This window comes from Balearica regulorum, chromosome 5, assembly GCF_011004875.1.
Source record: "Balearica regulorum gibbericeps isolate bBalReg1 chromosome 5, bBalReg1.pri, whole genome shotgun sequence".
Taxonomy (NCBI): domain Eukaryota; kingdom Metazoa; phylum Chordata; class Aves; order Gruiformes; family Gruidae; genus Balearica; species Balearica regulorum.
Genome location: NC_046188.1, coordinates 26,544,052 through 26,569,508, shown reverse-complemented (window position 1 = coordinate 26,569,508; position 25,457 = coordinate 26,544,052). Strand labels below are relative to the sequence as shown.

General features: G+C 51.5%; 3 protein-coding genes across 3 annotated transcripts in view; all 3 read left to right on the top strand.

Annotated features, from left to right (window-relative positions):
- The window catches only part of FCF1 (FCF1 rRNA-processing protein), a 290,016-nt gene that overhangs the window by 22,893 nt on the left and 241,666 nt on the right, over positions 1-25,457 (top strand). The window lies entirely within an intron of this gene.
- Positions 1-25,457, top strand: part of NPC2 (NPC intracellular cholesterol transporter 2) — a 215,457-nt gene that overhangs the window by 77,529 nt on the left and 112,471 nt on the right. The gene's annotated exons all lie outside the window — the stretch shown is intronic.
- On the top strand, positions 358-23,550 carry VSX2 (visual system homeobox 2). Its single transcript, XM_075753899.1, has 5 exons — positions 358-793; positions 2,069-2,153; positions 5,010-5,133; positions 21,904-22,084; positions 23,137-23,550. The coding sequence occupies exons 1-5, from the start codon at positions 358-360 to the stop codon at positions 23,466-23,468; spliced, it is 1,158 nt and encodes a 385-aa protein (XP_075610014.1). The 3' UTR covers positions 23,469-23,550.

The following is a 25,457-nucleotide window of genomic DNA, read 5'->3' as shown; positions in this document are numbered from 1 at the left end:
GGCCAGGCTGGAGCCGTGTTTATGAAAGCACGGATGCCTCCATCCCTCCCTAACCCCACCTTCCCCAGCACGGCTGGAAGCGAAGCGGGGCCGGGGCCTGGCCCGCCGGGGCGGCCCTTCTCGGCGCGGGGGCGGGCGGCGGCCCCAGCCCGCCGGCGGGCACCGGCCCCAGCCCGCCGAGCAGCGGCCCCGCCGCCGCCGGTGCCGGCTTTTTGGCATCCCTAATCGCGGCTGGCCCCTGTGATTGGCTGCGCGGCTCTGACCCCGCTCGGGCTCCCGGCTGGGCGGATAAAAGGGGCCTGAGCCGGGGGCTCCCAGGCATTCCCGGAGCGGGCACCAGGGACCGCCGGCCGCAGCATGACGGGCAAAGCGGGCGCGGCGCTGGCCCCCAGCCTGCCCGGTAAGCCCAAGCCCGACGGCGCGGCCACCGCCCCCGCCGCCCCGCCGCCTCCGCCGCCTCCCGCGGCGGGGGCCAAGCCCAGCTCCGGGCCCACCCCTCCCCGCTGCACCGGCTTCGGCATCCAGGAGATCCTGGGCTTGAACAAGGAGCCGCCGTCGCACCCACGGGCCGCCCTGGACTCGCTGCCCGCCGGGCACCTGCTAGCGGCCCGCTCCGTGCTCAGCCCCGCCGGGGTGGGCGGCGTGGGCATGGGGCTCCTGGGAGCCAGCGGCATCCCCGGCTTCTACACCCAGCCCACCTTCCTGGAGGTGCTCTCCGACCCCCAGAGCGTCCACCTGCAGCCCCTGGCCCGGGCCCCGGGGCAGCTGGACAGCAGCCAGACGGCCAGCTCAGGTAGGCACGTCCCCGGCCCCCGGGGACCCCGCCGCGCCCCGCCAGCGCCGCCACCCGCCCCCGGCAGCCGCCGGCACTCGGCGTCCCGGCGGGAGGCCCCATGCCTGGCGGCGGGAAGGCGATTTCGTTTCGCTCCCGAGGAGGAGGAGAAGAGCGGGCGGGCGGGACCGTATTCCCCCCCCAGTCCGGGGCTGCGGCCGCGGTATGATGGCGTGGCCGGGGGCGGCCGGCCAGGGGATGCGCGGAGCCCCGGCGGAGCGGCCCCCCCGCGGCCCCGGCGGCCCCAATTCGTTGCCGGGGAATTAGGGGCCGCTCGGCATCCCTTTCCTAGACGGCAGCAGCCGCCCGCAACCCTTCCCGCAGGCCTCGCTCCCAAGCCGCCTCGGGTCCCTCCGGAGCGGCAGGCAGCAGAGCCTGGCTCCGGTCCCGGGGGCAACCCCCAGCTTCCTCCCGGAGGCGGCCGGAGCCGTCCGACGCGGTGCCCGGCCCGGGCGGTGCCCACCGTCCCCGCCCGGAACGCGGCCCGCCGAGCAGCAAGCACGGGGCCGGGGCCGGGCGGGTGGCGGGGTGCCGCGGGCAGGAACGGCCGCCACGGGGCACAGCGGCGCGCATCGAAATGCGGGTCCCGGTTCCGTTCCCCGACTGCTCCTTCGAGGCAAAGGCAGTGCCACCCTGCCCTTAACACCTCCCGGCCGGGGCACCCCTGGGGAGAGGGAGGCCGCGGACAGACACCATTCTCTTCGCGGGAATTTTTTTTTTTTTTTTTTTTTTTTGGCTGGTAGCGCAATAAACCTCAATTTTCCCCTCCCCGCTCCGGTGTTTCTGCCGGGAGGTCCGGGATCCCCGGGCTGGGGAAGGCGGCCGCGGGTGCCCGGCCGCGGGGAGGGGGCTGCAGCTTCCCCATTTTCCTACGGTTTTGTTGAGCTTGTCGGGCTCGGCATTTTAGCAGTGAGACAACATCAACCCCAGCAAACGACTCCGGGGGAGAGAGAGGAGAGCGAGAGCCCGGTCCCGGGCCGGAGCCTTCCCTGGCGGGGGCGGATCGCCTCGAGCTGCCCGGACCGGGACCGGCACCGGCGCCGAGACCGGGAGCACCGCTGGGGCCGCGCCGGGCTGGAGGGAGCGGCTGGCGGCGGGCCCCGTCCGCGGCGCGATCGCAACGAAACCTTCGGCCGGAGCCGCCGGAGGGAGCAGAGCCGCCGGGCCCGGCCCTGCCCGGGGGGTCCCCGGCGGGGAGGGAGCCCCAGCCCACGGCCGCTGCCTGTCTCTCCGCAGATTCCGAAGATGTCTCCTCCAGCGACCGGAAAATGTCCAAATCCTCCCTAAACCAGAGCAAGAAACGAAAGAAGAGGCGGCACAGGTAAGCGAACGGCCGCCACCCCGCCGGCTCCCGCCGGCCCGCTCCCCAGGGCACCGGGCACCGGCAGCGCCGAGCCCCGGCGGGTCCGACCCGCTCCCGCCCCGCTCCGGCACGGAGCGAAAGATCCCTCCCGGCTCCGGCCGCCGGAGAGCACCGGCGCCCCTGCGGCTTCTCCCCCGGGCCCTTTCCTTTTTGTTTTTCTTTCTCCCCGTCCAAAATAAATCGGATTTGGGGACGTGCCTTTAGGGAGAGGGGGATCGGCCACAGCTGTAATTTTATATAATTTTTCTGGCTGCGGATCCAGGTATCCCGAGCCGCAAACCCGAGCAGCCCGTGAGGATTTGGGCGGGATGCAGATCACCGGTGTTCGGGGGGAAAACAACCATCAACCTGTCCGAAATAATCCAAAGCGTCCCCTGGTTTGCATCTTAGTATTGGCTGTCAGCAAGAGAGAATTTCTGTCAACGATTTAAATATTTTATTGCTTATAAATAAATATTTTGCCAATAGATTAAATAGTTGGGAATCAGACACAGCCTGCAGAGAAGCTGAAGAAGGCTGGAGAATTGGTTAAGGAAACGAAGATCTACTTTGGGAGATCCAGAGGGGATTTGGTTTCCCCTCGGGAGCGGTCAGGGTAATAGACTTTGCCTGACTTCTCCCACAGTTAAAAGGGAGCTGGATTGTCTGCACCTTATAAACAGAAATTAAAAATTCCGTGCTGGGTTCTGGCATTGCTGTGGTCGGAGCCTCAGGACAAAGGAAGGCCAGACACCATCCACCGAGGGTGATTTAGGAATAATTAAATCAATCCTGCCACGATGCAGGAAGGGTGGATTAAAAGATGCCCCAGTGAAAGCTTAGCAGGATGTGGGGTGGAAGGAGATCGACTATCGCAGGAGACATCCTGCTATGCGTGCAACAGGAGGCTTGGTCTGGAGGGCTCATCTCAAACCCGGGGTCCCTCCCCAGGCAAATTCTCCCAGTTTGGGTGCTCTGGAGTAAATATGGGTTCGTTTTCTTTGTGGACTGGACGGGGCTGGGTGAAAATACAGCAGGGGCTGGTGTACATGTCATGTTCTGGATGGGAGAGAGGAAACGAAATTCAGATTTGTTTTATTTTCAGTTCTAGACAGAAACAGACCTGGAACATTTAGCCGTAGTTGTATATTCTGTACTAAATGGTTAAGACCTCTAGTTGTACCAAGAAAGAGCCGGGAGATGACAGGCCAATAGTCTGCAAATAGCTGCAGGATAGGAACACCAAAAGGGGTAGTGGATTGTGTGTTGCAAAAGGGACAGGGGGCTACCCAGGGATGAGAGCTAAAAGGGGAAAACTTCGGCTGAACGTCAGGCAAAACCGTCCCGCCGGTCAGCCTTGCTGGGTTTCGGCGCTCTTGTTGGAGGAAGGTAGAGGAGAATGCTTGAAATCTAAACTGGATCAAAATTGGAATAATTTTTCCTGTGGTCCCAGAGAGAGAAAATACATGAGTTAATGTGCCTGTGCTGTCCCTAGAGTTCGCAGATTTGTTGGAGCTGAAGGAAAACTGTTTGAAAAGAGAATGGATTTAGGAGTGAATTTAAAGAAGGGTCTGATTGCAGACAGGTCCCTTGTATTTGCATGCTGCTTTTGTTAGTAATGGTATCGATCGGGTGGAATCCTTTCAATTCAGAACAGCAGAGGATATTTCAGAGATTTTCTGTTTATGCGTTCTGGAATTGTAGGGCTTTTCTAAAATACATCCAAATTTCAGAAAAAGACTTTTTTTTTCCTCTTTCCTTCCCCCTTCTGGGAGATACATGTTCCTCAGTTTGATAATATATTTATACGTTTACTTTGAACAAAGGCTGCAATTCGTTGTTGGTTTTTTTTTTTTTACCATCGGAGTGTTGTTAGTTTTTATCAAAAATTGCATTTTGTGTAGGGGGCGGGCGGGTGGAGGGTGGGAGTTTAACCCTCGGGTGAGTGGAAGTGGTCCGAGACCTCTCATCTATCCCCTGGAGAAGGGCTTTCATCCGTCTCGGCTTTCCAGCTGCTGATTTTTCAATTTGGTTGTCCCGAGCTGAGAACTGGCTGCGCAGAGGCGGGTTGGGCTGCTGCCCGCCCAGGGCGGTCCAGGAGGATTTCCAGAGGATAATGGGGTAATGCAAACTGGCAGGGAGCAGCTAATGGGATATCGGAGTGGAAACAACCAGGGTAAAGGCAGAGGAAGGGAGCTGGCACTGGCTCTCGTGGGGAAGGACTGGTGAAAAGCAGTGGGGAGCAGAGTGGATAAAACCTTTGGGGCTCTGGGGGAGGATTATTTCCTTGTGGAGATTGAAGAGGCTAAGGACCAGGAGCTGGGGAAGGGCTCAGCACCTCTCCAGACGGGGTGCTGAGGGGATGCTGCGTTATCTCAGCCTGACTATCAAAGGGTTAAGAAACCTCTGGATGCAAGAGGAGGAGGGGAGGTGGTTTTAAGCCAGGTCAGGGGTGGGTGTGCTGTAGTAGGGGGGTGAGGTATAGGGACACCCCCAGGATCCTCCCAAGAGGCAGTAAAGTCTGAGATGTAAGAGCCGCTGCCATCGCTGCTGGTTGCGGGTGCTTGCTGCTCGGGAGGGACTGTCTCCGGAGGCAAGTCCCTGAAAGGGAAGGTGATTTGTAACTGTTTAGAGTGCTGTCTTCTGGCATTTTCTGGGTCTCCTTTCACCCTCGCTCCTGACCTTTTGTACACGGAAACACAGGAGATGGGAGGAAAAGCTATGTGTTAGCAGGTTACCCAGGTTTCTGTAGCTTCTGTGTTCATTTCTCTGACTCTTCATCTTCTTTGCTGCTTCTTGTTATATTTTTTGATCAAAGAGTTTTACTCCCCTCAGGACAATCTTCACATCCTACCAACTGGAGGAGCTGGAAAAGGCCTTCAACGAGGCCCACTATCCTGACGTATATGCTAGAGAGATGTTGGCCATGAAAACAGAGTTGCCAGAAGACAGGATACAGGTAATCATATCTCTCGGACTCCCTTATCCTGCCCCTTTCAGCCATGTTCATCCCTCCCTGAAGAAAAGGTAGCGGCATGGGAAGACTGACATTGCTCTGAATAAACCTCCCGAGGCTGTCCCTGCTCCCCTGCTCTCAACGGGTAGGCAGCCAGATCAGCTGTTCTTGGCAGATTTGCATTTGGTGTTTGTGTGTCAACATGTGCTGTACATGGTGTGTTGTACCAGTGATTTGGGGGGTGTGTAACAGAGGGAATCCGAAATCATTGAAGGGGAACTGGTGTGCAAGGAAAGACTGCAGTGTTTTGAGGTCTTGGCGGTACAGGCAAGAAGAGAGCCTCCTGGAGACTGGGTCTGGGTGGGCAATGTGGGACAGAAAGAGCTCATCTCTGCTCCTTCGGGCACCGGAGGATGCACAGGGATGTTGTAGGTAGCTAGTAGTGCTGTGGGTAGGACCGCAGTGTGGAAGTGACGGGTGAGTCCCAGTGAGGTGTTCGCACCATCTCTGCACTTTCACTGCATTTGCCGCCTCAAGTGAAGCTTCCCTAAAATTTTTTGGAGATGATTTTTAATGTTTGCAGCTTAATTGCATGACAGTCCTGTCGTGCCACTGTGAGGAGGCAGAATGAGGCTGAGTGGAGTATCGCCGCTGTGTGGTGAATCCTCCAGTGGCAAGGAGCAGCCTGAGCCGCAGGGCTGTGCCAGCACCAGCCTTTGGTATGCGTGACAGTCAGTATGCAAGCAATCATTACAGCCCAAAAAGCCAGAGACAACTTACAGCTGCTGTGTACAGCATGGGAGGCACAATGTGCTCGGACAGACCGAACATGATGTTCACAAGGGTGGACTCCAGCAGCTTCTGCTGCCTCCCTCCTCCCCATGTTCTGCTCCCAGCAGGTTGCTGCACAAGGCAGAAATGGCCAAGCCTTGAACCCATTTTTGTTGGTGCAGGTGATGTTTCTTGGCTGGCTGGGGGTTAAACTGGCCTAGTTCCCCACACAGTGGCAGTGGCTGATTCTGTGGATGGTGCATAGTGGTTTCTACAAGAGGCATTGGCCTGAATGCCACGTGGTGTTGGGAGGGTCCTGATTTCCCTGGTTCCTCCTTCTGCTTAGTCCCTCATGCATGCCCAGCACCTGCCAATCTGTTCCTTCAGCCTGTGCTCTTCCTTTGCTAAAGAGACAGCCCGGGAGGCTGCTCCCTCATGGGTTTGGAAGGTAGCTCAGAGGGCATTTAGCAAGATAACGCTGATGCTGGAAGCTGCTGAGACATGACCCTGTGCAGGGACAGGGAGATCCTCCCCGTTTTTCCCTCAGTGCTGAGCCCCCCTCACCACCCTCATTCTTGTGCTCAATCAAGAGTGACATTTTTATAAAAGCAAGTGTTGCTTCTTATCCTGTTGTGCTGGCAGGACTCCTGCTGACCTAACAGCTTGTAGATAACCTGCACTCTGACAGGATTTCCACTGGTCTTCAGAAATAACAGCCCATCATCTGAAATCCTGCCTGACACATTAGGATTTTTCTCTGAGCAACAGGCCCTGATGCTTTGCCTCTAGAAGGAGTGAGCTGCATGGAGGGTCACTTCTTCACCTGTGACCCTGTAGGACATCAAGTCAAGAGGGGAGAGACCTGCTGGGAGTTTAGTGTTGCCTGTACCCACCGTCTGATGCTGGGCTGGAAAGAAGATCCCTTGATTTCTCATAAAGGGTCTTTTCAAGGAAGAGGTTCGTCTAGTGGCACAGTATATGTTGAACTGCAGAGGCATCATTTCTCTGGCCAGAGCTGAGGACCTTCACTGTGGGTGAGGTAGAGGGAGATGTTATGGCAGACAGCACAGAGCTGGACGCTGCATGTACTGCTTCAGCATCTGGAGCATCCTTCTAGTGCTGAGACTCAGTGTTTTATCTGATTTGGAATTGAAATAGTGGCTAGCATATCTTAGCTGTCACTGATTTGCTGCCAGCATGTCATTCTGCAGCTGGCAAGGAACAACTGCCTACTCTTCCTGTATTGCAGAGTTTTTAAACCTAGGAGTGCTCCTTACTTTGACCCCTCTACCCTAGAGATCAAGTTAGACTTGGACAGCAGAAGCACCCTGTGGTGTGGCTGTTCTGAACCTCAGATGTTGCTAATGGCACGTGTATCCCAGGAGAAAATGCTTGTGAGTAACAATTTTGCTCATCATGAAAGGGGAAATCATGAGAAACAGCAGAATTTCTGTGGCATCTGCTGTGTGAGAGCATGAGCACCCTGCCGGGATGAGCATCAGGGTCATGTAGGAGTCCCGAGCACCACTGATCTTTCCAATGGGTCAGCACCCGATTGTCCCTTACCACATATTCTGTGACGTTTCCTTGTCCATACTTTTTTGTGTGTCACAAGCTATGACAACATAATTCCCAACCTTGCTCATGCTTCTTGATATTTCACCTCATGTTCCTTTTCAACTTTAGCCCCTTTTGTATAAGCCTAATTCTTTCCCCATTGTTATGATGTTCACACTCTTTAAATAAATCTAAGCTATTTCTTCTCCTGGCTGTCACTTTTGGTTTTCATCATCATTTAAGCAGTGTGAAGATCTTTTCTTAAATCATTCTTCGTAAATCACACGCTAGTCTCTTAATCATGTGGTTGTTCTTCTGTGAAGCCCATCCTGCCTGTCAGTTGTCCTGGAGATAAGGGACCACATGCCTACAGCTGCACACCCGGTGTGTTCACACCAGTTCAGCTGGACTTCTGAGTCTTTGCAGAAACAGCCTCAGATTAGCACTGGTCTACTTGCTTCCATATTTATCTCTTTCTGTTTATTTCATTCAGTCACTTCAAGCTTTTTTAGACAGGTCTTTTTTATCCTCAGGATCTTCCCTTCAGTGTTCTGGGTTTCATATGGCATTTTATTAACTTTGGCTAGCAAGCATAATAAAAGCCCTACCAGCTCTGACATTGGCGAGAGGCAGGTGTTAGAGAAGAGTATGAGAGCAGGGCAGCTATCAAGTAATACTTAGTGTATACTTCAACAGCCTCCTGGGATTTTGAACACATGTAAATATCTTAATATCCCGCAGCAAGAAGTTCTGAAGCAGAACTGCACAAGTGAAGTAAATCTTGCTTTGAATCTATTAGCATCATTTAATGCCCCTTGGAAGAGACAGCTGACAATGAATCTTTACTCCCTTATTCATAATATTTATAATTTCATGTCATCGTATTTTTTTTTTCCTTGCATGAGTTTCTAACCGCTCAAGGGAGCGCTATATTTTTGCATTTTCATTGTAGCTTGCAGTTCCTCCCATCTTTCAACATTGTTCTCTCCCTCTTGTAGGTCATTAATGAAAGTGTTTTCTAAGATTGTTGTGCGCATCAAATGCTGTGGACTTTCACAGCATTTCATGTAGGTTTCCACTGAATCCACTCCTAAGAGTGATATCTACCCCTTATTTTCATTCATGGAATTATTTCTCAGGAGGTAGTAGTCAAAGAGAAAGTAAATCACCTATGAAATTCAATATGAAAGTGAAATTCAAAGAGTGCAATTGAGAGAGTGATACATAAGAACTGCTTGCATGTAAAACCTTCAGCAGAACAGTACAAATAGCCATCAGAGGCCAAGAAAGTTATTGGTTTGAGAGAACGTTGAATTCAGGAAAAAATATCCAAATCCTCCATTTAAAGAGAAGATGAACGTGCAGTTTGTCAAGGCAGCGCTCTTTCACAGTGTGTGCATCTTCCTCCCGTATTGAGCTGGCTGCTCCTGGAAGGAACGTGAGCATCCTCCCGCTGGGCAACGTGGGAAAACAATTTACTTTTCCTAGTGAGACACTTTGCACAAGTCAGACCAGATGTCACTGTGGTCATTTTGCAAGATACTTGAAAAAGACTATGTTAATCAATGTATTTGAAAGATATTCAGAAGAGTGCCGCTATCAGAATAAACCCAGACCATTCTGTAAAATCCACGTGAGGTAAGTAGATTCCTGCAGGGAGGTATATCCTTAATAGACAACTTGAAGTATTCAAAATTGCCTCAAGCTGACAAGTATTCTGACACCTGACTTACATCAGTGTGTTTCTCGAAACAGATACTCTTAAGTGTATACTCTTCAGTGTAATGTGTAGATTTTAGATAAGTTATCACTATTGAATTTATTAATATGTGACAGTTCCAAACTTTAAACACCAGTATCTACAATATTAAAGTTCAGTAACAGTTTGATTTGGGATTATTGAAATGGCTGTGTATGTTTGTCATTACAGTATGTCTCCTACCGATCAAACAAATCAATGAATCGGTTCACTAATTTCCCAAAAATAAGATCCTGACTGCCATTGTGGGGACACTAGGTTCACCTTTTAAGGGAATTAATCAATTAAAAAAGAGAATAAAAGTGATAAGAATTATCAGGTTTTGTTGTTAAATTATTGTATGGTAATTACGTAGATGAAGAATTTTGGGACAAATAAAATTGCTTACGTAAGCAAAAGGAACCCCAAGGAGATGCTGGTGCCGTGTGTGAGGAGTGGGGAATCATCTGTGTATCCAGAGAGCTTTGTCAGGCAGCTAAGAGGTCAATTTTGGCTAAAACCAAAATGAAGCCAACTGAAAATCTAACTGAAAATGTATTGGCTTAGCTGCTATCAGATGAACACATTTCAGTATCACTGTGTAGCCCTTTAGGAGTTGAATGGGGATGGAGGAACCAGGAGGGGTGGTTATTTAGAAGGACACATTCATACCAAGAGTATTTTTCCAGAACAAGAAGCTTACCTTGCTTCAGTTTTGCAAAAACATTCTGTATTTAGAGGTGAACGTCATTTGGAAAGGCCTGAGGAACCCGTATTGCACTGAGCAGGAGCTCAGGAGTGAACCCATGGAGTCCCCTCAAGAAATACGATAGAAAGTGTGAAGGGAAGATTGGCTTTATGCAGCTTTAGCAGCCCTGGCTTCTCCTCCTCCCACCAGCTTTTCCTGCTTGCTGCAGAGCGTTGAATTGTAGTCCTATTCCCACGGTGTAAGTGTGGAATGGGAATGATTGCTCCATGCAGTTGCTGACCTTTCCTGAGTCTGTGCCTGGAACGGCTGCCAAGGGATTTCTTAGTGCTGTAGAAAGTAGTGGTGGCATTGGTTTTTCTAAGCTTAAGCTTGTCACTGTTACTCTCAGTAGGTGAGGGCGTGTCTGTTCTTGCTAAAACTTTGGATGAGTCTCACACTTAGAAAAGAAAGGCACAGTGCCCGTGGGTTCCCACCTGTACCTCTATGCAGCACGTTCATGGAGATCATGTAGCTGGAGGAAAATTACCAGAGCTATTAGGGTGGTTGGAGGTAGATTACCAAGGTGATGGAGAAGCTGAAAATGTTGCTGCTGTGTGAGCCAACCATTTCAATATCTTAATTTATTTTTTTTAAGAACCCTGCAAGCCCTGCAAGAAGTTAATCATGAAATAGAGCTGAGCAGCTAGTGCTGGCTACCTTTGCCAATAATTCCTGAGCACTGGGGCAAGCCATGGCAGTGTGATACCGGATAAGCGTCATTAACTTCCCCTATGCTTTTAGAAATGTAGGAAGTGTACAAGTGAGAGTAATAAAACTAATCAAACTTACTGGCTTGGTGAGAATATTATTATGAGTGTTTCTCGTGGCGTATGGTGTATCTCTGCCTCCATGTCTTTAATTGGTATGTGAGGAGTTCATCCACTTTACTGCCTCTTCAATAACATGCTTGTTTAGTTGATCTAAATTCATATTAATTTCCATTTTTCAATTAAGAGTTGTTTCATTTGGCCCTTTCTGTAATGGAGTGTTTTCATTACCCTTTATCTATGGACTGTTTTCAGTCCATGAGCTAGAACTTCGTTTACAAGTTAATTACCAGAGCTGCAAACAGAGGGGCTGGGTGATGGGCAAGAGCAGGGGCCCAGGCAAGCCTTCCCAAAGGGATTACTGTCTGAAAAGTCTTAACCAGATGCCTTTGGACAGAGGAAGAAAATGTGGTAGGAGACAGGAAGGAAAATGAAGGGCTGGGAACATCTCTTCAGCTTACAGTGAAGTGGGGACTCTCCTGCTTGCTGCTAGACCACGCAGGTTACCTGCCCTTGTGGGATTTACCCTGCTACAGCTGGGGCTGTAGGTGCAGTTTAAAAGATGGTTTTTTAGTGCAGAGATGGAGGTATAGAGTTACAAATATTTTGTATACCCAGGTCTCGCTTTATCCCTCTGTGTTCAGTCCCTGAGTTGCTTCAGCCACTGACCGATTTTCTAAAAGGGACAGAAGAACAAATAAAACCAAACTTGCCTGTCTTTGCCTTCTGCTCTGTTCCTTGCGAGATGTTTATGGCTGTCACAGCATAAGGGACAGTGTGATTTTGGTGTGCTCTTCCACAGCATCGAGAGGGAAATAGGGCTTTGCAGTGACAGCTCCTTCCTTGTTCTCTCCATGGTTTGGAGACACCGTCACCGAGGGTCGGATACCTTCAAGTGTTGAGGCACTCCTCACAAGAGGAAATACAGGCAAGGCAACAAAATATGCCATAGCCCATTGCTGTGGAGCACCTTGGCAAAGACTTTCACCGTCACAGCCAGGAGAATGAGGAATGGCTCTGCGGCCTTAATGCCAGGCTGTGACAACTGATCCACCTATTTTCTTAACAACAGTAGGTTGAGGGTAACACTTCTCTGGCTTAGCTTAGACACTGCGGTTCTTCAATCACTTAAGCTTTTCTGGAAATGCTACCCTAAATTCCTGTGCTGGGAACACTTGCATTCACTCCTTCTTTTAATGATGAACTTTCTTTTCTCTCTTCTGAAACCTCTGCAGTTTTTCACAACTGATTTAAAAAAAAAAAATAATTGGGCAGCCCAGCAAGTTCAATAGTTAATTCCCCTCCAGCCTTAGGATGCCTGGCAGAGGGACCAGCTGATAGTTGTGTGTTCAGGTTTTCCTTTAATGACCCTTTGTAATAAAGTTTTCCTCCTTTCCAGACTTTGAATAGAGATTTTTTTAACAGTTCAATAACACAGGCACTTTAGAGACATGGTTAATTTACTCTCCCCTTTATTTCTTAATGGATCTATTTTTCTCTATAGTGTTTATCTTTTACCCTGATAGATCTCAACAAGTTCTTCTGATTTGTCTCTGGCAGCATGAACGTCCTCTGCCTTTTCATTGTTTTTTCTTTTTGGGTGTGCTGTGAGCCAGGTTTTGCACAGGCCTGTGCAGTGTAGAGAAGTCTAGTCCTTGACTGACATACAGGTGACCCCGATTTCTACATGTGTGAGGCTGGCAGGTTCTTCTATGGAGCAGAAAAGAGGAACTGAGTTGGAGAACAAACTGTTGCTATACCTGTAGCAAAGGTGGCTTCCAGAGACCACCTCATCAGAGGCTGTGAGAAAGCATTAGGTGCTCTTCTGTCCACTCTGACTGGCATTGCCCTGGGAGCAGCAAGAAGTGTTCAGTTTAGGACCTGCCTGGTGTGAGAGCACAGTTTGGTCCCTACTTTCTCTTTCAGTGGGTTTCTGTTAGCTCCCAACTGTCTGAGCAAAGGCAGAGCTAAAACTTTGGCTGTAGTTATTAGAGCTTTCAGCTGCAGCTTTCTGCCCAAATTCATAGGAAGGGGATGCAAGTGAAGTATTGCTCATCCTTGGTAACCTTCCTGTGACTTATATAAAGGCCCATGGCATGCATGTTGCACGTTCACAAACATGGGGATTATGTCCCTTCCATGGTCTGTAAGTAACCTACTGACTGACTCCTGCCTGGCTGTTGGAGCTGACCTGCTGCAGTGTGGATAAGCAGCAGCACTTTGCCAGGCTGGGTTAGCCCATACGCCTGCTGTTCAGCCAGGCCAGTGCAGCCGGGCTGCCCACCCACGCCGCTGGGAAGCTCCGGCTCACCTGCCACTGCGGGGTCTGCAGGTCACACCATTAGCTGTGCTGTGCACTAGCCCGAGCTGACAATGTCGGCTGCAGGCGTTGGTGGCACAGCAGCAGCCAGTGCCTGGAGCATGAGTATTCTGCAGCTACAAGGTGTCATGTGAAAAGTCATGAAGTTGTAAATTACTCAAAGAAGGTTAAGGGTGCACAGAGCTGAGGAACGTGTAGACCCAGGAGCAGACACGTGGTAGGAGTAGAGCGTTGAAGAAGTAGAGCACCCCAGTGCGGCCACCGTAACTGCCAGTCCTGACCTCTCGGGTGGTGGTCGGGGACAGAGCGCTGTTCTGGCCTGGCCTTTGGCTCAGGTGTCCTCCTCCTCCACCAGATTCAAGAGAGTCCAGTGAAGGATTTGCTGAGGTTGGGTGATTAGATATCTCTTATTGCATGAGGCAAGGAATTGCAAACACCGTCCTTACCATGTGTCTTCCTAAGGGAAGAGTGTAAAGGACTGCAACTTTCTCTTTTTGGTTCTCAGTCCAAGCTGCTGCATGGAAACTTATTACAATGTGTTACAAGATTTTGCAATACATAACGTGTTTCCGTAAATATCTTCCAGCTGAATGCTTCAACATACCAAGAGTTCCCGTGCATTGGTGAGCCTGTGCTGTAGCCCTCAGGGGGCACTTTGTGGGTTGTCCCCATGCACGCAGGGATGGGCTTGAGCCTTATCTCAGGCAACGGTGGGCACCAGGTAGTGCTGCAGACACCATCTCCTGCTGGCGCACAGCCTCTGGCTCCTACGTGTTTTTTCTGGAGAAAGCCAGAGCGTATCTTTGCCCTTTGCTCTGCATGTGCTGATAAAGGAAAGGGCAATATGCAGCTGCTTCTGGCATGCAAGGGGCAGCCCAGAGCACAGGCAGCACTCACAGCCTCTGAGGAAGGCTGGCGTCCCAAGCTCTGATTTTGGTGCCCATTGAAAGAGATGTGACAGTTCTCCTCCAGCTGCCCTGACTTGCCTTGTTCTAACTTGAAGGTAATAATAAGGTGTGTTCCCACTTGTTCACAGAGGGCATTGCATATGGATGCTTATGAAGACCTATGCTAAGGTTTCCTTTGTGCCAGAGAACCTGCAGAGCAACGTTAATGGGGGAAAAGGAGGCAAAATGAAATTATACAGGCAGTGTAGCATCTTGGTTAACGGAGCCAGGCATTGTGAGCACTCAAAGGATGGCTGCGCAGTATCACCTTTTGTGACGATGACAAATGTCTCCCTGGGTTTGTGTGGGCTAGGATTATGGGCATACTCTTGCCAGCTTTCCTGTGACTATCATGCACCCACGACCCTGATGTTTTTCATGTTTTTCAATCAGCATGTTAGGAAAAGAGGAATTTGTATGTTTATCTCCCATGTCCCAGCATCTGGTGGCCTATATGGAGCTGTAGGTCCAGCTAAGCTGCTGGTCAGCTGGCATCATGGCCAAGTCAATGTCTCAGGGATGCATTTGCTGTGCGGATGTGTTGCACAGATCGAGTGTGTGCTGAACCACTGATCTTACTATCCTACCATGCACATCTTGTGCACACTTGTTTTTCTTTGGGGAAGATGGGAGCCGCTGAAGAGTTCTTCACTCTTTGAAGGTTACAAGTGAGAAAGCATGTAGCCTCATGAGGTGGCAAGATGAAAACCCCAGATTTGCCAAGGGGACACAGTTTAAGACATGTTCTCTGGTCAAGAGGGATTTTATAGCATTGGCTGTATAAGTCAGATATATTGCAACAAGTAGCTATACTTGGCCCACATAGTGCTTTTAAGAGCAGGATTCAGAGGCAAGCCTGGGCTGCAGGACTGGTGACATGGTAATAGCATGTACAGTTTTGCTGGGTGTCATACTGAGCCCATATTCAATGTGTGCCCTGTGCTAGTTTAGCTCAGAGGAGACCCAAGCTTGGATGAACTGTCATGTCTTTGCTCGAGTGGGATGAATACCATCTCACAGCTCATCTCGGTACGTCTGGTTGGACCTGTTAGCTGCATGGGTTGGACACAACTCCAGCTATTACCAAGAAGGGCTCTTGCCACGCTGTGTACGGGAATTGCTCTTTCTAATGTGAGCTCAGAAAGCTCCTTCCCAGTGTTTAGTAAAAGGAGGGATGATGAGTCCTGCAATCAGCCATGCAGTCCATGTGCAACCTTTACTGCTCTCATTTAACTTCATACCCACTTTACACCAGCCATAGAAAGTGATGTCACCATAAACAGTGCCAATAATTTTGACATTACTTTTGAAAAGACAGCAATAAACTATTTCCAGGCTTACACAAGTGGTGCAGTTTCCACCAGCAGCCTGGGGACAGAAAGCTTTCCTGGGGTGATCACTGCAGGAAGCCCCAGGACGCAGTCAGACCTTACGCTCTTGTGGCAATTCATTGTAAAGCCCCAGGGCCGGTGAGTGCTGGTGGGGACATGCTCCAAGGAAGGTATGAGGCCGTTCTTTGCAATGCTCACATCCTCAGATTGAACCCAGCCAGGGCCACTGTCCCTGTCTGATGTGAGAGTGAGGACATCACTGTCTTTTCAGAGGAGGTTTTTGTTTTGACTACACTCATTGTAGAGTCTTGGCTTGGAAAGGAAGAAGGTAGAAAGGGAGATGTGTAGTTGTCAAGAGGAACTGAGTGCTGAGGCAGCAGCAGAGCCCCAGGTGTGGAGGTGAGCTGGAGATGTTCTCTGATCTGCAGCTGGACCTACCAAAGGCTTCAAGTGGGGAAGTAACAGGTATGCCACTGGGCATGACTTTAGGAGCAGCTTTCTGCTGTGAGGGGGATAGTGGGTCTGACCAAGTTTTTGTAGTCCAGGAGAGGGGAAACCAGTATGCTGGCAGACTTGTGAAGAGCTTGCACTGAGAAACAGAGCTGCTCTGTGCCAATGCTTTGCTGTGCATACAGTGAGTTGACAGGATGAGACCAGAGCAGTGTGGTGGAGAAAGGGACGTAAGCAACTACAGGGTGTTGGTGTAGATGTCTGGATGTTTCCCATGTCAGTACATGCTGCAGAGGGAAGAGATCTGGTGGATGACCATGAGAAGTTCAGCTTCTGCACGGTTCAGCTCGAGGTGGTTGGATCTCTGGGAGAAGAGTGTGGACATCAGTGTGTTGGGTCAGAAAGCCATCAGCACCATCACGTCAGGTAGGACCAGATTACAAACCATGACAATGTCACAGGAGAAGTCCAGAAAGCTCCCAGGCTGCCTGGCTGGGCAGGACAGGGTTTCTCTGCTGTGTCCTCACTTGAAGAGCTCAGCATCAGAAATGGCTTCTTTGCAGGGATCGTACAGAGCGACAGTTCAGCTCCCCGAAGCTGAAGGTTTGCACCAGGGGAATTGTCAGAGAGCAAAGAAGATGTGCCTGTTCATCCGTGGGGAGACGGTCTCAGTGTTGCTGCTGGGGGCACTTGGGCTTTTGTCCCTTGACTTGGTTGTTGGTTTGCCAACAGCTGTGTGCGGCTGCTCCCTGCAGCCTGGCAAAGGCATGCGCTGGTGTGGTGAGTGCTGGTGTGTCTGTGTGTCGGTGTGTCAGTGTGTCTGTCCATGCGTGGACATGCCGTTGCCTGTGGCCATCTAGTGGACATTTCAGCATGTACTGCTTTGGGCTGGGACCATCTTGTGCTCCGTAAAGGTTGTTACTTGAAAGACCCCTGTTGAAATGCTGTTTTAAAGGCAGTATGTGAGACTTGGTGAAGCAAAATTTCCCCATTATCTAGCCTGGAATTTTCCTTTAAGAGATAAGTAATGCTTAGGAAGGGAAAATAGCATTTTTTTTATTAGAAAGACAAAAAAGGCCACTACCAATTCTCCCGTGTGCCCCAGCTTGGAAAGTAACAGTCAAGAAAATGAGTGCAACCAGTGAAAATTTCAGGTTGAAACAATACAGAAACAATACATGGAAACACCCTCGATGCCTTAAAATATCCCTTTGCTAATTCAGATTCCTGGCTCATGGCCAACCTCAGGGAGATTTCTCTCTTTAGCAGACAATGTTTCAGGAGCTGATTAGGTAAACAAACTAACTAATATGATGAATGCGGATAACAAGGACACACTGAGTCTCACGTCGCTTTGCAAAATGAGAGATTCCTCCGGCTACAATTTGCTCTTCTGCATCATCAATAATCCAAAGAAGTATCGGTCATAATTTGTGATTCAGAGGAGGAAAATGGTAAGAATAACCTTGCCAGTCTTGACTCCAAGATGCTGCAGCCCTGCTGTCGAGCACACAGGGTGCCTCAACTTCTGCTGCTTTGGGCAGTGGGCACTGAGGGTGAGAATTAGATGCTGATTAAGGTTAGAAACATCCTCGTTTATAAGGCTTTGCAATACTGCTGATTTTGGTACGGGGGATGGACAGGCATGTGGAACAATGATCCAGGAGATGACACTGAAGGTGCTGGCGTTTGCTGCTGTCTTGGTTCACAGGCTGTGGCAGCTCCTGGAGGAAACAGTGTCAGCGTGATGTGCTCACTGTGGTTAGAAAGTGTGTGATGCTCAGCTCTGACCAAAAGATAGGGATTGAGTCGATGGGCAGATCCTCTCTGGGCGAGGTGTTACGTTACCGCCCTCTATTTACCTGCTTCATATTGAGAGCAAGTTTTGCAAGGTGATGGGGTTTGGTCTTGCTGCAATGCCTAGAGGACCGAAACCCATGGATGTGGAAGAGCCTGCAGTTTCTGGGCGTGCAGGCATACCCAACTTGCAGTGTGCAATCTGCAGTGAGCATCGTCTTCTCCTGCTGCTGGTGCACGGAGGGTGCCTGGCAGCCCTGTCAGAGGCATGCTTGGCTGCTGCCCCCAGCTCGGCCACAGCAGTGAGCACCCCAGATCCAGCCTTTGGTGTGCCAAGGGTGGCACTTGTGGAGCCTCAGGAGCAGCCCAGGAGAGGGCTTTGTGCTGATAAACAGCAAATGTGCATGCATGGGCTGAACTTAGATGGTAACACATCTGATGGATAGCAAAACAAACCTGCCCTCTTTACTGTGTTGTCCATTTTTTGAGGGTAGGGTTCCTGGAACAAGCTTCCCATGTTTCACAGAGGGTGCTCATGTGATAATAAAAGGCTGTAAATCATCTTAAGGTGTAGCACATTGGTCCAAAAACAACTCTGCACATCAGATTGTGATAGCTTTGCACAAATATCTGACGTGCTTCAGTCTAAAATTAACCAGGAGTTTTCACCACTGTTCGTGAAGTGTGGAAGCACAAACACAATATTTTCACCACACCCTGGACTGTGCAACAGAGAACCAGATGAAAGCAAGTGAGAAGGAAGGTGTGTGGTACACCATCACGTCAATAAAGCGTTTCACAAATCTGAGCCGATCCAGGTGCTGGGAAGGGACAAGAGGAAATATGGACAAACCTAAACAGTGTTTGAAGCAGACTGAATTTTACAGAAGTTGTAGAGTAGATATCTCCAAGCAAAGACAACAAGCAGCCAAAGATGACACAGAATACCAAAACTACGAGTAAATATAAGTGTAAGGATGAAACCCTCTCCAGGAAAGGTGAGGTGCCAATAATAAATAACTGCATATTTGGAAGTTGTGGCTGATGTACCAACACAGCCAAAAATATCTCAGAATTACTAAAATTGATACATTTTCACAAAAAAAAATTCAGCTCAGAATCAAGGCACAGGAAAATTTTGGTAACACATCAAGAAATTTGAAGAAAGCAGTAAGGTCTTCTCCCAGAAGGAAGTCCCACTGATGGAGCCATCTGAATGAGGGCAAAATCCCAAGAACGGACCACGAGGAATAATTCTGCTGATCCAAAACAGCATGGGGGCTACCAGTGCCATGCTGGAGGTCTTCCCTCCCTGGGGACAGGCCTGTGGCAGAGGTGCTGGGCTGGGTTCTGATCCCAGCAATATTCAATACTGAGAACCATTGGTTTCACTGGACTTCATGCCTGAGATGAAGATATGGCTCTTGGTATTAAAGCAAGATGGTCAGTCCTCCCAATTTTTGTTCTGCTAGAAATTCTGGGATTTCAAACTTTCTTTTTTTCCTAGTCCAAACCAAGAGGAAATTCCCATCAAATGACAAAAATTGGTTTGGAAAATCTTGGAATGGTCTTACTGAGGTGTTGATGTCATTTTGATTTTCCCATTTGGCTTGAAAGCATAGATTTTGCATATCTTAGGCAGCCAAGATTAAAATACAGCATTCAGAAGAAAGCCACAGATAATTTTGATTACACTTCCACTGGCTGGATGCAGTTTTTCCTGTGCGATTGAATCAGCATTTTTTGATTGAAAATTTTCCACCAGCTCTAGTCAGAACTGGGCTGCCAGCTGGCAAAGCTGCTGCTGGCTCCAGCAGTTGCGTGGCCCTGCCGTGGGAAAGGGGATGCTCCAGGACAGCAGGTTTAGTGGCAGCAGGCAGCACTGGGGCAGGCTGAGACCTGGCCAGGGAGAAGGGCAGGGGAGCATGAGGCATGGGGGAAGATGTTTGGGGCATCAAGGCAGGAGGGAAGGAAAAGGGAGAGGTGGTAAAAGCACCAGTGAAGAGGCACCTGGATAAAAGAGGATTGAGGAGAGTTTAAAAAGTTGCCCACTTGGTACTTGATGGAAAAACCTATTCCTGGCTGAGGTCCCAGGTGTGGCAACTGTGACAGAAACAGCTGTGCAGAGCCCTGCAAGCTGCTCTGAGTACATGGGAAGGTGTCACTGCAGCCCCAAACCAAGGCAGATTTGCAGGTGCCGGCCCTTGGGTTGTGCAGGAATTTCTTCCTGAAGCCAAGGAAAGAGAGAGGACTGGTTTACCCAGGGGAGAACAAGCAGGATCCTGCAGTATCGCAGGAAACTCCTGGCCCTGGTGGGTTGAGCTGCCCCCTTGCAGCATGGAGATGTTGGGGATGGCTGCCCTGGTCTGGTGGGTGAGAAGGAACCACAGGGGTTTGTGCTGAGGTTGGAGAGGGTGCGAGCCAGTCCCCTCCAGCTCTGCCCTCCAGGCTCTGGGAGTGGGAGGAGCACATGGCCTGGAGTGAGAGACCCTGCCAGCATCCTGCTGACTGCACGCCCGAGCAAACCCTTGTGTCATGCAGGCATGGAGGAACAGGCAGAGAGAGAAAGCTGTGCACTCCTGAGGGTCCTTTTCTCAAGCCCCGGTGGATTTACAGCCATCCATGGTCCAGGGGTTACATATTGGCAGTATGAAAGTATAAATCAGACTATTTATCATACAGAGGAAGTGACATGTGTGGTGAAGCAGCCTGGCTGTAAAATCCCTTCTGACATGCACAGAGTGTCTTCTGCTGGAAGAAGCTGGGATCACAGCTGCTGGGACCACCACCCCACCCACCCTGCAGAGCTCCCTGCGGGGCCAGGCCGGCTGGGATCCCAGTAACGGCCAAGGCTGGCAGTCACCAGTGCCTACCCTGCAGCTTGGGCAGTTCCCCTCTGCACAGGTAGAAGGGGCGAGCTTGCCTTGCCAGCTGAGAGCAGGACATCGCTCTGCAGCATCAGTCCCGTGGTCCCCACAGCAGAGCTGGGGGTCTGCCCAGTCCCCCAGTGCTCCCCACTGCAGCCCAAACTCCCCCACAGCTACAGGCAGTGAGGACAAGAGAGGGTTAAGCTGTCAGCTCTGTAATGTTAAACAGGTGTCAAAGGCACCTCCATATATCTGCAGATTGAAATCAAATTCTTTGCAGTATAAAAAGATAAATTACCCAGGCGATTCCCGCCTCATCCCACTCATCAGGCCAGCGCCAGACGGCAAGCAATTTTTTTTTTTAATGTGCTAACGACCTAATCAAGCAATCAAGTCGGAGAAGATTGCGGAGTGACCCCGAGCATCCATCTGCCAGCGAGACCCCGCCATTCATTTCCATTCTGCCGTGTACTTTCCGGGAAAGGGAGGGAAAAAAATAGAAAAGAAAAAAAAATCCTAAACAAATTAACACCCAATTTTCTGTGAGTCTAATTAGTTAAATGAGGAGGTGTTTGGGGTGTCCGCAGGGAGGGAGGGGCTGCCTCTAGGAGAGGGGCCTGGTAACTCCATGGCATTAATTAGCGCAGGTCAATGGCGTGGTTCCCTGGGGACCAGCTGCTTTAATTTCCCGTGATATTTCAGTGCCTGAGGCCCATCGATTCAAACTGAAATTAACTTATTTTTCAATCAGGCCTGGGCTGCCCCTGGGGCTGACTCTTCCTTTGCCTCCTTCTGAATAGACCTCGAGCAATTTTTCATCTAAAGCTGATGCCTCTGCTCGGTGGGAAGGGAGGGGAACCGGGGAGGGAGGAGGGCGAGGGAGACAAGAGGAATGGAAATCGGAGAGAGAGCGCTAATAGATTTCTGTGAGCATCCCCCCCCTTCCTTGCCATCGCCACCCGCATCTCTGTTCACTGCCCCCCAGGTCACAGCTCAGAGATTATTCTGCCAATTTTCTGAGAAGATGAGGGGCTTTTCAAACTGGGAATTCAGGGCGAAGCGCAAAGATCAGCTTCCCCCTTCTCCCGCCTCTCCCAAGCATCCGCCCCCATCCCAGCCCTCCCTGCAGGCACCGCTGCCTGCAGCCCCGTGCCGCAGCTCAGACACCCAGTAAATAATGAAAGAAAATCCCAGGCATGAGAGCCAAAAGCTGCTAGAAAAAGACGCCGCAATGGCAAATTAATTACATCCTGTGGAGAGGGATGGGACCTGCTCTCATGCTTGGCCCTCACTGCTCCTGCAAGGGAGGGAGGAAGAGATACCCAGTGGCTGCTCAATGGGGGAAGAGGCCATAGTTCTTTCGGGCCACGTTCTCACCTTGATCCCGCTGCACAAGCAGACGTGTGTTCTCATGCGGGAATGGGACTGATGCACCTTGTGACCCCAAAAAACCCATGTCCCTCTTTGTCACTCGCCCCAGGTTTGGTTCCAGAACCGCCGGGCCAAGTGGCGGAAGAGGGAGAAGTGCTGGGGCAGGAGCAGCGTGATGGCCGAGTACGGGCTCTACGGTGCCATGGTGCGTCACTCCATCCCACTGCCCGAGTCCATCCTCAAGTCTGCCAAGGACGGCATCATGGAGTCCTGCGCCCCTTGGCTCCTGGGTAAGAGAGCAGCCACCTTTGTGGAGGATGGAGAGTGGGTTGAGACAAAGTGGGGGATGCAAGGAAGAAACCAGAGCCATCCTGAAAACATGAGGAGACCTTGCCCCACTGCCCTCCGCCCCCCATCCCCCAGCAGCCCCTTGTCAATAGGGTCTGACTGCTCATCCCAAATCCCTGCTGGTCCTTGGATCCTGACCTGCAGGACCTGGTCAGGACAGAAATTTTCTCCCCATGCTCAGGGTGGTATTAGCCTTTGGCACCTGTGGCATGAGCATCCCTTGTGTCCAACTCGGGGCTCCAACCCTTGCCCAAGGCAGGACATCATCCCAGTCCAAGTTTCTCATCCCAGTGATGCTGTGAGGGGTGCCAGGACCCCCAAATGTGCTCCCCTTGCCCCAAGTCCTTGGGGGAACACTCTGCTGCCTCCTCCTGCTCTTGGCATCTGGAGGAGCTGCATTTCTGCCTGATTTCACGTGGTTTTCTGTGCAGACACGGAGGTAGCAGCTACCCTACCATGCTCCTGCTCTTTGCTTCCTGCTTTCTGACCTTTCAGGTTGATTCTGCCCCAAAACTAATGTCTGGCATCTTGACAACGGGCTGTCCTGTCCTTCTGTCTATGTGAAACTGAGAGAGGCAGAGGGGTGGGTTGTGTGAGGAGTGGGTTGATGCAGGAATAGGCAATGAGGGAGTCTCCCTCTCCAGCCTCGGTGAAGCTCAGGCAACTGTGCTGCTGTCTGAGACCCTCGTCCCCGTGCAGGGACAAGTTAGCTTTAGATCCACAGAGAGAAATGAAGGGGAGAGTAATTGTAGACCTTTTGGGGCAGCCCTGAGGACACAGGTGCTGGGGGCCGGGCTGCCTCAGCAGGCAGCTGCGTTGCCTGGGCTGCCCTCGCGCGGGAGCCAGAGCGAGCCTCGCCGTGACTGCTGTGTGAAGCGAGGGTTTCTGCTTTTCCTTAATTCTGGCCTCTCTTTATCTTTGCTGTTTTCAGTTCAAGATGGCTTTCCCATGCCCAGGCGCTTTTCTAAACCCGAATACCAACAATTCTTTTTAGGGATGCACAAAAAGTCTCTGGAGGCAGCGGCTGAGGCGGGGAGGAAGACGGAGGTGGAGCGCCAGGCCCTGCCCAAGCTTGACAAGGGTGACAAGGAAGAGAGGGGCCCAGATCCCAAAACCACCATTTCCCAGGAGGAACTGAGAGAAAACAGCATTGCTGCCCTCAGGGCCAAAGCTCAGGAGCACAGCACCAAAGTCCTGGGGACCATCGCCGGGGACACCTCAGCCCCAGGCAGGAAGACGGAGACAGGGGAGGAGGTGGCAGCGGCAGAGGATGAGAGACAGACAGAGAAGTTGAACTTGTCGCAGAAGGAGGAGAAGCTGATCTAGGGAGGGAAGAGGCGGCAGAAGCCAGCCCCAACAGACATTGTGTCCTCTGGGGGCTGCAGCCCCCCTCGGACCATGGAGCTCCCCTCGGGGAGCGGGGCCCCGGTCTCTGTGTTTGGGGCTGCCTGGCAGGGGTGTCCCTCGCTTGCTCCCCTTGAGCGTACCCCTGCCCCTCGCTCCTCTGCCCCGCCGGGCCTTCCTCACCCCCCCACCCCTTCCTTTCAGGGGACTGGGAAGGATCCCATCATCGTTGCCACACAAGAGGACACCGAGGCTCTGGGTCCCTCTGGCCTCATGACCATCTCTGGGGCTCTCTCCTCCTGCTCCAGCCCCAGACCCCATCTGTCATCTTGGAGCAAGCCTGTCCCCTTCCTCCATGCCCCTCCTTTGGTGCACGTCTCTCCCCAGTGCTGCCCAGGCCCCTTCCCCTGGCACCCTGTCCTGCCATGCCCCAGGCAGACCTGCTGCCTTTCCCCAGCCATCACCTCCGCCTCTGGCCCCAGCTGCAGCAGGACAAACCCGTGGCAGTGTTTGCGTGAAATGGTGACTCTCCATCCAGGGTGGTTTGCAGCTTCCACCCGTCTCTCCCCACCTGGTGCTGGGCTTTGCTGGGAAGGGGCTGCTGTAGCTTTGGGGTGGTTGAGTTTTGCCCCTGTTCAGCAGGGAGAGGCAGGTTTAGTCCATAGGTGCAAAACCCTGGTCCCACCTGGCACCTCAAGGTGACCCCAGCCCATGCCACCGGCTCACGCAGGGCTGGCCACCACAGCCGGGTCTGACTCTGGCCCAAATGCCAAAGCCCACGGAGCCCCCAGCACCCCCCCGGAGGGGCTGAATGGCGAATTTACTGAATACATTATTTCAGGCGAGACAACATCCACCCAGTGTATTTATTGAATTAAATTTGTCCAGCTCGCCCTCTGAGTGTTAAAGGGAATGACAGCCATGCAGATCCACCCCATAACATGTACATATGTCTCCCAGCCAGCCCCACATGGTCTGCGTGCAGACCCACGCAGGCAAACCTGCTCCGTGGTACCATCACCTTCCCATCCCAGTAAGGCACTATTCCCCCTCCCCCAAAAGCCGTAGGACAGCAATTTCCAGGCAACCCCTTCTGTCCTGCTTTCAGCTGTGAGCACCCTTTCCCCAGAGCTACTGTTTTTCTTCCATCAAAGGTTAAGTCCCTCCATCCAGTCCCTGTTTGTCTTTGTCCCCCGGTCGTTTGACGTGTTAGATGATAGCCCATGGTGTGTAAATAATGTATATACAGTGAGAAAAGAATTCAGTATTGAGGTGTTTGAGATATGGAGCTGTAACAACTTCTAGTCATCCAGCATCTGTGATTTATGTGCCATTTTCTGTAAAGATATGAACAAGAATAAAACTAAATGGGAATACTGTGTACGAGTCCAGTCACCGATGTTCATGGAGGGTGAATTCAGTCAAAGCTGAGAGGGGGTTAGGTGTCAGACCATAGCCAGAAAGAGGTGGGAGCTCCAAAGCAACACAGAGGGAGGTCTGCACCTTCCTCCCCACCCAGGCAAGGAGGAGACAGGGCTCAGGTGCTGACCTCCCTTGGCAGTGAAAGCTGAAGGGGATGCATTTGTACCTGAGCAGAAGTTAGGTGTCATGGTATACAACTGGTCAGAGAATAAGTCATGTCAGCATCTAGAACTGCCCCGGTGCTTTGGGTCATCATTCCGCATCACACGTGCCCTGGCATTAGAGAGCCGGGCAGACCTTCGGGCAGGCTCACCCTCTCTGCCAGGAGCAGGCTGCAGGGCCCGAGGAGGAGCCGAGGCGGCAGCAGCCAGTGCAAGCGCAGTTGAGAGGGAAGGGCACCGATGGGCATTTCCAGCAAGGCGAGCTCCAATTTGAGAGCATACTGAGTTATCAGAGGAGGAGCTGAGATTTGCCCACTGTGCTAAGGGCATCTGGGGATGGTCTGATGGAAAAACCTGCTCTCTCACAGGGGAAATAGGCTGAGGCAGA

What these genes read in the sequence shown, in the direction of transcription:
- VSX2 (XM_075753899.1), top strand. Translation starts at nt 358, where the DNA reads ATGACGGGCAAAGCGGGCGCGGCGCTGGCCCCCAGCCTGCCCGGTAAG. An exon ending in CGAAAGAAGAGGCGGCACAG is followed by an intron (nt 2,154 to 5,009) that starts GTAAGCGAACGG and finishes TACTCCCCTCAG; the next exon opens with GACAATCTTCACATCCTACC. An exon ending in CTGCGCCCCTTGGCTCCTGG is followed by an intron (nt 22,085 to 23,136) that starts GTAAGAGAGCAG and finishes AATTCTTTTTAG; the next exon opens with GGATGCACAAAAAGTCTCTG.